The sequence below is a fragment of the Trematomus bernacchii genome, unplaced genomic scaffold, assembly GCF_902827165.1.
Source record: "Trematomus bernacchii unplaced genomic scaffold, fTreBer1.1, whole genome shotgun sequence".
NCBI lineage: Eukaryota > Metazoa > Chordata > Actinopteri > Perciformes > Nototheniidae > Trematomus > Trematomus bernacchii.
This window is the reverse complement of record NW_022987720.1, coordinates 15370170-15379681: the sequence shown is the minus strand read 5'-3', so window position 1 is coordinate 15379681 and position 9512 is coordinate 15370170. Positions and strand designations below refer to the sequence as shown.

Below are 9512 nucleotides of genomic sequence, written 5' to 3'. Positions count from 1 at the left end.
TGTTTTTGTTTTGTTTGGGGAGACAGTGAGTAATTTCTCTGCGGTCATGTTCTTGACTAGCAGGCATGTGATTGTTATGAGGATTACCATGGTTAAAGCCACAGGAATGGTGGACACCCAGGCCTGTAATGCTGGAATGATGTCAAAGGGAACTCCCATATAATTTGTCTTACCAATACAAATACAGCTGGTTGTCTGATGACAAGTTTCCACAAGAATATAACAAAAGCCTAGGTCCTTTGTGCTGTAAACAAAGTGTATTGTCTCCATGGAAATACAGTTGGAGAACTCATTAACCATGTGGGAATGTTAAGGAATCATTTTTAAAAAAAAACAATGATTAAGGACTTAGATCCTCAAGGTGTACAACTGATGCACACTGTACATCATAACAATCATTAATACAATCAGTTATGGAAAGAAAAATAATGGAAAATGCATTATTTTTTGTGTGAATCAAGTGAAAAATCCCAACAAGCAGAGCCATGAAGAATATATTAATAATATTTATTTCAAATTACAAACAAAACATTATATAAAAAAAACATACAAATTATGTTTCATCGTCTATGTCTTTATAAAAATGGTGTTTACATTGGTCATATACACATAATTACATGATGTAGAAATGTTAAATATAATACTATTGCACATTCTTAACAAGCTTATCACTACAATAAAAATCATAGACTTAAATATAACTTTTTATACTGTAAATACAGTTTGCTTTTCTTGATTGCATTGTCACCTAATGGCAGGTTACTCTTCTACACTGTATACCTGGAGTCCTGCATGTCTACATAGCAGCTTTTGGTTCATGTTGAAGTAGTTGAGTTCACATTAGGCGTCCTTGTGGTTATCCTTGTTAGGGAAAGTATCAACCCATTTCTGTGTGTGGGCCAGACATTGTTCCCAGTCGTACAGAGGCCTGTACTGGAAGAATCGCTGGGCTTTATCTGTGCGGACAGTGAAGGAGGTAGAAGCCACAGCAAAGGTGTAACTGTTCAGCAGCGGTGTGTAGTTGTACAAGGGGCTCACGATCCGTCGGAGCAGGTCATTGAGCAGGGCCAGGAACCAGAGCACCAGTAAGGGCATGCGAACCAGTCGGAAGTTAAATTTGGAGAGAAATAGCATGTTGAAATCCTCGTAGTTCTTGTAGGGTGAGTCATCGTAGCAGAAGAAAGCTTCACCACCGACCGTCATGGGCCGCTCAACTAGGGCTTGGGCTGCGAGTACATGCATCCAGGCCACATTGCCTAGGAACACAAACAAGTGGGTGAACACCAGATTGAATGATGGAAGAAGTATTCAAAACATTTACCTTAGTAACCTAAAGATAATTTATTGTGACATTAGGCAATGGACATAACATTTGATTGATGAGTAGAAATTGTTAACAGTTAAATGTCCCAGAGTACCAAAAGAAAAAGCAGCCAGTCTGAAGGTCTTTCCTCCTGCCCACCGCTGTTGTTTTACACACTTTCACATTTCTTTCTATAAACAAGTTTATAGCCCATAACCCTTTGAACCCATTATTTATTAATATGAAACATATAGAACTTATGTTTTACTAAGAAAACATTTATTGTTAAAAACAAAATGTACGGCTGTATGTGACAACACCAATGTCTAATGCGAAAAACCAAAGTTTTATATGAAATAACAATCTTCTCTTTAACTAGTAAAACAAAATCCAGTGGTGATAAATACATATTTATCTTACATCTAACTTGTAACAACTCTCAAGAAAACATGCACAGTTGCTTCACAGCTGTGACCACATCGCAGCGACAAAGTCCTATATTATATTTCAGAATCTCTACAGTGTTAAATTTACATTTCATTTGACTGACGCTTTTATCCAAAGCGACTTAGTGCAAAAACCATAGAGATTAAAACTCTGAACAACAAGGAAAGTGCAGATATATTCACTTCAAGCGAGTCATACCATTATAAGAGTGCTGGTGAATTAGTGACTCATTTTATATATATATATATATATATATATATATATATATATATATATATATATATATATATATATATATATATATATATATATATTGTGTATATATATATATATATATATATATATATATATATATACCAATATTTTTTGCACCCTAACTAATGCTGATATAACAGAACCTTCATGTAAAAAGGATCTACTGTTGATATATTTTAGCTAGTGTGGAGGCAAGTTCACTATATATATATATATATATAAGAATTGAATTGCCAAGGTACAATCGAAACAAATGCGCTTTCAGTGTCTATTGTACTAATAGTGAACTTGCCTCCACACTAGCTAAAATATATCAACAGTAGATCCTTTTTACATGAAGGTTCTGTTATATCAGCATTAGTTAGGGTGCTAAAAATATTGGTCACCAAGACTATAAATGCTGACTGTTACTCATGCTCACGCTCACGTGCACGTGCACTACTGATGATACTAATTTGGTCCTTGACAGCAGCCTTTGCCACGAGTGAATACAAAAAAAATGTATCATCACCGAAACCAGCCTGTTGAAACTGGTTTGTGGTTGGTGGGGCAGATGTATTTAAAAATGTGATCATTAGGCTGTATATAGATTTATGATACTATTCACATATCACAGCCAAGCCATCTGGATTGAAGTATCCTCACTGCTCATGTTATCATGTTGTACTATCTCTTTAAGTTACACAACTTATTTTAGCTCACTGACTAGCAGCTGTTGAGGAAGCGGTTTAAGAGAGCTTCAGCCTTTTTTTAATGTTTGTCTGGTCTGGCTGTATCAGATATAAGGAAACGCCTGTGAATGCAGAGGAAAAAAGCTCTCACATTTCTTCTGCTTTTAGTCTTGGTGTGGACAAAAGCCATGTTCAAGAGCTATATTGGTTACTTCTGACATGTCCCTGATGTTGTGACTATGACTCACAAAGAAAGTAGCATTACCTGCATAGACACGTCCATGTTCAGAGGACTCTGGGATGCCGCCAATGATCATGCCTCCCCGTTCGGCACCCTTATCGTAGAAAGCCTTGATTAGCTGGTGCCCCTCTCCATAGATCCCCGTCGGCCTCAGGGAACACGTGTATAAAATCTTTCCGCCCTTTATCTGGGAATGACAATACCAGGATTGGGAATTGAGACAGGAGGCAAATAAAAACATATTCATGGGCGGACAAAGGGTAGATTGTTTTGGAGTTGGATTGTAAACAGCTAGAGTGACACCCCAGCAAGGCCACAAGGGGAGAATCTAGCATTTTGTGGCAAAGTTGCCCAAGACATTTCTTCATAATGTGTAATAGGCTGTCAGTGTAAATAGCATAGAAAACAGTTTGTGGGTCAATCAAAAAAAGAGTATACAAGTTGATATCCCCATTATAGTACTTATAATAATCTATACACAGATATCTTAATGCCAATACATGTGTTTTTCTATTTTGCATCTGCAGCTTTAATTGTTTCCATTGCATCATTTTCTGAAACTTAAAACCACTCCAGTTTATTTTATTTTTTTCTCAGTGTGTCTTTAAATCATTCTGTTGAAATTAGATTGTAATACATCTGCCTCAATAAAAACACCCCAAACCATAACATTGTTAAACATAAATTACCTTGGTGCCATTCGCCTCAAGCACAATTTTCTCTGCTTTTGCCTTGCTCTTAGGATAGGCCATAGTGTGTTCCACTTTGTAAGGTGTGTCTTCATTGCCCCTGTACAGAAAGAGTTAAACAGTCAGAAAAGGACTGAAGGCAGAAAGTGTTTTCTTGACCTTACCATATGTGACAGGAATGTGCGAGTCAACATAGAGTTTACTTGAACAGAGGTAGGGAGAGAGATAGGAAGGAAAAGACCACGGCTCATTCTTTCCCCTTGACTCTGAATCTTGTGAAATAAAGAATTCCAAATATTTCTCTGAGGTTCAGCTGTAGCAATTATCTGTACGTGCAGACAAACACACTGACTATCTGTGAGACTGACCCAAGCAGATTACTGGAAGGATTTTCTGCCTTTTGTAACAAGGTAAATAGGTTCATACGCAGTTAAATCTACAAACAGGAAAATAACACAGTGATAACATAACAAAACAAATCTCAACACATGGAGTTTTCTATTAGTTTTTTAGTTTTCTCTCTCCATTACCATCTACCCTTTTGGTTAGGTTCTCCTCTTGTCCTCTTCTTTTCACTACACTACTTAGTTTAAAAATGTATATTATTTAAATTTGAATCTCATGAGAAAGCGCGTTTTCGCTCGTGTGCATAAGTACACCAATGACAGCCCTGAGCTAAGGTTGGGTGTGGCTTTCCCACAACTTATTTTGCACAATAATCGGGGAAATGTTTAGCAAAATTGTTCAAGTTATGGTTTCCGTACCGTTCCTGGTATAGAAAATGAATAAATATTATTCAGAAAAAAATGAAGGACACAGGCATCGCTGGAGACATTCAGTATATTTTAAAAAGAATATCGTCATGTCTGGTAGAGCAGGCTTTGAGATAAAGCTGCAGCTGTATTACTTGCATTCCAGCATTATGAAAAGTGTGACTGACATACCAGACAAGCTCATGCAAAACATCACTTAGGGACAGTCTGAGAGTAAGATAGTGAGTGAGTCTAAATGTGGAAAATGGCTCCATTTGATGTCTTTTTTATCCAAGATTCCATCTACCTAAAGTAGGTTGAAAAACCCTTGGATATACCGTCATGGCGCTGGAAACTATGTGTTGTGAACCTTTGTCTCCACCCTATCATATCTATTATTTTCAGGCCTTGGTTTTTTTTCCCTGTGATAGTGCATTCAAGAGAGAAGAGAAACAAGATAGTGACAACAGAAACGTTACAGAGGGAAAGGCATCTGTAAAAGTGCTCAGTGAGGAAAACACTTGGACTTGCACAGTAGGTAACTTGGTCAACAGAATACAAATAACAAAAGTTTAGCGACATGTAAATACAGAATGATATTGTATTATATTTTATGATTGAGCCTAACCTGACAAAGTGGTCTCCGTTGACGTTGGGACCGATCACTTCCATGCTGCTGGTGTAGACCAGGGACTCGATGCCACACTCCACACAGGCGTTGATCACATTCTCTGTTCCTGAGAAGACATAAAGCATTCTCATTTAAGAGATTTAGGATACTGGGGTTGGATAAATCAGACTGAATTTTATTGAGTGACACATTAGGTTGGTGAAACTCCCAAATCCACAGGACTGACTTTAAGACAGTTGGATTTTTTCAGTGCCGAATTTGATGACACAGTTACCGGATGAAAGTCTTGAAAATATAATTGGACCCATAAGGAGAGAGTCAACAGGAAATTAATTCAGGGAGATCCCAGCTGTCTCTGCTTTAAACAGACGGACACTGTGTAATGTATAGATTTGATGACATTAAAAAAACAGAGGAAGTTCCAGCACTACAATAATTAAACATTACCAGACACATATAAGAAGGCCTTAAGGATCCATGCAATTCAAGGTCTGTTGTAGTCATGTTTTGCGTTAGAGAGACTATCAACTAACACAGGAAAGCATGTTTTGTCTATCTTGTACATCTAGACATTAACCCTAGCCTTACAACCTGCATCATAAAGACAGACACAGATACTGAATAGGTAGACTCCACCACTTGCTTCATTAGTTCAAACAATATCCTTGCCAGGAACTAGTTTAGGTTATCTTAAAATTACAACAATTTAAAATGAATGGATGTCCACAGAAACCCATTAATTCATACAAGTAAGCAATTTGACGATAAAATAAAAATGTTGATGCACTAATTTACAATATCACCTCAACTTTATAACGTCTTCAAGTGTCCTCTTTGAGTCAGCCTGTTTAGTATTATGGCCAACAAGGGGGAAGACACACCCTTGAAAATTGTTCAAAACAGAAGGTGTGCGTTTCCTCTGTTTTCTGATTTCCCACAGTAAACATCAAACAAATGAATCATTGATGTTTCCTACCCATTCATTTTCCTTGTAAACACTGCCTTGATGTCTCACCTGTGACGTTGACTAAGGCGATGAGGTTCTCTGGAATTTTGTGCCAGACGTCCACAATGCTGGCTGTGTGGATAACAACATCGGCCCCCCGGGAGGCCTCCAACACGCTGCTGTAGTCTGTGATGTCCCCCTGAATCACCACAACCTTTGTCCGTTCTGAGGGAGAAAATAGAACACTTAAGGTCAACAAGCATGACATGACACTGTATCAGAGCGTGGATCAGGAGCGTTCCACTATGGACTCTACACATGCTTGGAAGAATCTACTCGTTTTTTTATGTTACCACTTACAAAAGTCCTATTTTATACTATCTTATTATCTTTTTGTATCTATTTTTGCAAATAATCTGGATAATCTTTCCACAATTCCTCTTCTTTAAATTGTAAAGATAATGTTGTTTATAGATTATAAAAGAAAACATACTAGAATATCTGTTTTTAGCCAACCAATTTTATTAAAAACCCGATGTGCTTTGTCAAATTGATGCAATAAACCAGAGTTAGTCATCCTGCCGCAAATAGGACACTCCTTGTGGTATTCTCATTCCCATCTAATTACAGATGGTGGTTGATTAAAGTCTTCCCCACTAATTCAAAATAGCTCAACAACCAAACACACATTAAAACATATTTTTCAGCAAGGCCTACTATGGGTGTTACTGACAATGAGCTCTCCTGTTACTGTTAGTTTATCAGTCAGGGGCCCAAACAGCAGGCCTCAGTTGTTCCTGCCAATAAATAATGAAAGCTGAGCAAACGATTCTCAGTGTCGCATACGAGAACAAATGTTCCATGTTGTACATTCCTGACAGGAAAAGTAAACTGGTGAAATGCACCAGGAAGAAAAACTGTGCTTGTGTTCTGATGTTTTTATTCCTAGGAAGAAAGGCTAAACATGAGAGAGGGGGATGTATATCCACGTGAACCAACCCTTACTTCCATGGAAAACACAACACAGCTCCTTTGTTCATGTAATCTAATGGTGGTGACAGCTACTGCTAAGGGTAACAGGTTGCAAAAGAGCAGCAACAGAGCATAGCATGACCGGCTGTTATCATAGACTGTATAACATCTTTATCCTTCCTGACACAGGAAACGTAAGGGAGTTGGCTGTCCAGGATTCACAGGTCAACTGTCAACTCTGCAGGGTGACCCGGTAACCATACGGGAAAATATGTTCATTTTTTTCTCCCCGTGGAGAGACACATCACTGTACTTCAACGCCCAATCCACTCCTCTCATGCTCCAAAAACTTTTTAGAAACCTGATGTTCTGTTATTTATAAACTGCACTGTCTGCACACATATCATTTACACCACTTGAGTTTCATTCAAACAGGTGTTTGTACCTGCTGGCAAAGATCATATACACTTATATTTCCACATGCTCACATCTAAGTTTATTATCACACGTATGTGACTTAATTATTTTTATAGCAATAGGTCTATTCATCAAGAGGATGTTAAAACAGTGTCACAGTAAAGGCTCACATACTGAGGACCATAACATGGAAATTAACAATAAAGAAAACGTAACATAACAATCTGCACAGAGAAGACTTCCTTCAACCATCCATCAATACAGATAAAGACAACCTTCACGCAGAAATACGATACGAAGTTGTAAACCTTACACAGCCTTAACATAAATTGCAGTAATAGATTTGTAAGCGTGACAAACGTTAACCTTGTGAAATAAAAACAAAGATTATTGAATGCAGTTGAGTATTTTGTAAACGCCTTACCTGTGCTGAGTGCATTTAAACTTGAGTCTACGTGTTTGTCAAAAACCCGGACCTCTGCCAGTTTGTCCTCCTTTTCGATCAAAAGCCTCACCAGATGGTTTCCGAGGAACCCGCAACCTCCGGTGATCAGATACACGAGACCAGCCATGATATGAGAGTCCGATGGTGTCTGGGACTTCTCTCTGCAAACACTGTGAGCTCTGCACCGTCGACTCGAAAATAAGGGACTGTGCTTTATCCAGGCTGCAGAGGAAGAACCTAACCCCTGACGTACTCGCAGCCAATGGTAGGGCAGAGTCACTTTCATCATAACTTCCATTCATTTCAGTGCTTGTACTTTACTTGATTATTTCAATTATCTTTCACTATATTCCTTTACTCCACTATATTTATGACTGCAATAAAGATGTAATAATATCATTATAAATATGTAGTTACTAGCTATAGGCACTACGGTGTCAGATTACAATAGATAGATAGATAGATATTCACAATTGTCCTATTAGCAATGTTGGGCAAGTTACTTCCAAAATGTAATACATTACATATTACTGTCTTTTTAAAGTAATAAGTTACATTACAATATTACTGTCTCTGAAATGTAATGAGTTACACTACTTTTATATTACTTTTGAGTTACTTTCACCAAAATAACCGCACAAATAATGGCTAGGTATTTTAAATGCTAAAATGTAGTTTAGTGTAGCAACTGTATAGGCCCTTAGATAAATGAACAGAAGAACAGACAGACAAGAAGTTAACACTAACAGGAACACGGTATGGGCTCTGCAGTGTTTAAGGACGGACTTGTTAGTGGATCAGAAACTGCGAAATGTTACTTTATAAAACATCCACTGGGGAAAGGATTTATTGACAATGTGTGAGTAACATAGGTTGGTATGCACTTGCAGTGGTGACAGCTGAGTGCGGTAAGTAAATTATGGAAACAATGTGTACAAACAAGTTGTTTACTGTCGTTTGCACATTGTAGATCTTGTTTGCACACGATCACTGTGCCTAATATGGATGGGACTTCAGATGGTCTATGGTTAAGAAATAATATATAATATAAAAGATACATCATCAAATGACAACCAAAGCTGTTACCCAGACCATGTTTCTAAATATACAGCATCTGAAAGCAGCAGTGTTTTCATTTTTGTCAACCATAATTATGTGTAAATGACTGGCCACTGAATTTCACTAAGTACACTGTTGCTTCTTTTGACTGATATTAACCTTTGTGGTTTGAAATAATTGCTGACCTTGATGTAACACCATATATTATTAAAGGTTCCTTTACTGTCAAGGCCGTTGCACACTCCGATTTGGAGGTCATATTAACCAAGGAAGGCCGGTCAAAGGGAGCTTTACTTTACTGTGTTATCATGCCATTTTATCACTCAGACTTTGCTTGGCCCTCCCTGCAGCCACAAAAGGCTTTTTATAACATTAGTATCCTGCAACAGGATGACTAACGGGAGGGCTACTTCTGTATGCCTTCTGCCCTCCCACTTCTACACATTTTGTTTGTTTTTTAGATGTATAAACTGTCTAAATTGTTGAAATACTAGAATACATTTAAAAAACAAAACATTCACAGTAATAGTCCCTAAGACTGTTAAACACTGTACATTGAGTATTAGAAAGGGAATTAGTTGACTGAATTGCAATTTCCAGATTTTTGAATGAATAATTATGTTTTATGTACACATGCAGGGGCGTCGCACACATTTTTTCAAACTGTACGTAGTGATTGCATAT

At 37.6% G+C, this 9512-nt stretch overlaps 1 protein-coding gene across 1 annotated transcript; it reads right to left on the bottom strand.

Moving 5' to 3' along the window:
* Positions 1–490: 490 nt before the first annotated feature.
* Positions 491–7965, bottom strand: hsd3b7 (hydroxy-delta-5-steroid dehydrogenase, 3 beta- and steroid delta-isomerase). Its single transcript, XM_034144068.1, has 6 exons — positions 7749–7965; positions 6005–6160; positions 4987–5095; positions 3607–3706; positions 2942–3104; positions 491–1256 (listed from the first exon to the last, which is right to left on the bottom strand). The coding sequence occupies exons 1-6, from the start codon at positions 7894–7896 to the stop codon at positions 841–843; spliced, it is 1092 nt and encodes a 363-aa protein (XP_033999959.1). The 5' UTR covers positions 7897–7965; the 3' UTR covers positions 491–840.
* Between the last annotated feature and the right edge of the window lie 1547 nt (positions 7966–9512).

Excerpts from the sequence above, each read along its gene's own strand:
- hsd3b7 (XM_034144068.1), bottom strand. The coding sequence starts at position 7,896 with ATGGCTGGTCTCGTGTATCTGATCACCGGAGGTTGCGGGTTCCTCGGA. Across the intron at positions 5,096-6,004 it reads CGCCTTAGTCAACGTCACAG|GAACAGAGAATGTGATCAAC; the intron begins GTGAGACATCAA and ends ATGTCTTCTCAG. Across the intron at positions 3,707-4,986 it reads AACGGAGACCACTTTGTCAG|GGGCAATGAAGACACACCTT; the intron begins GTTAGGCTCAAT and ends CTTTCTGTACAG.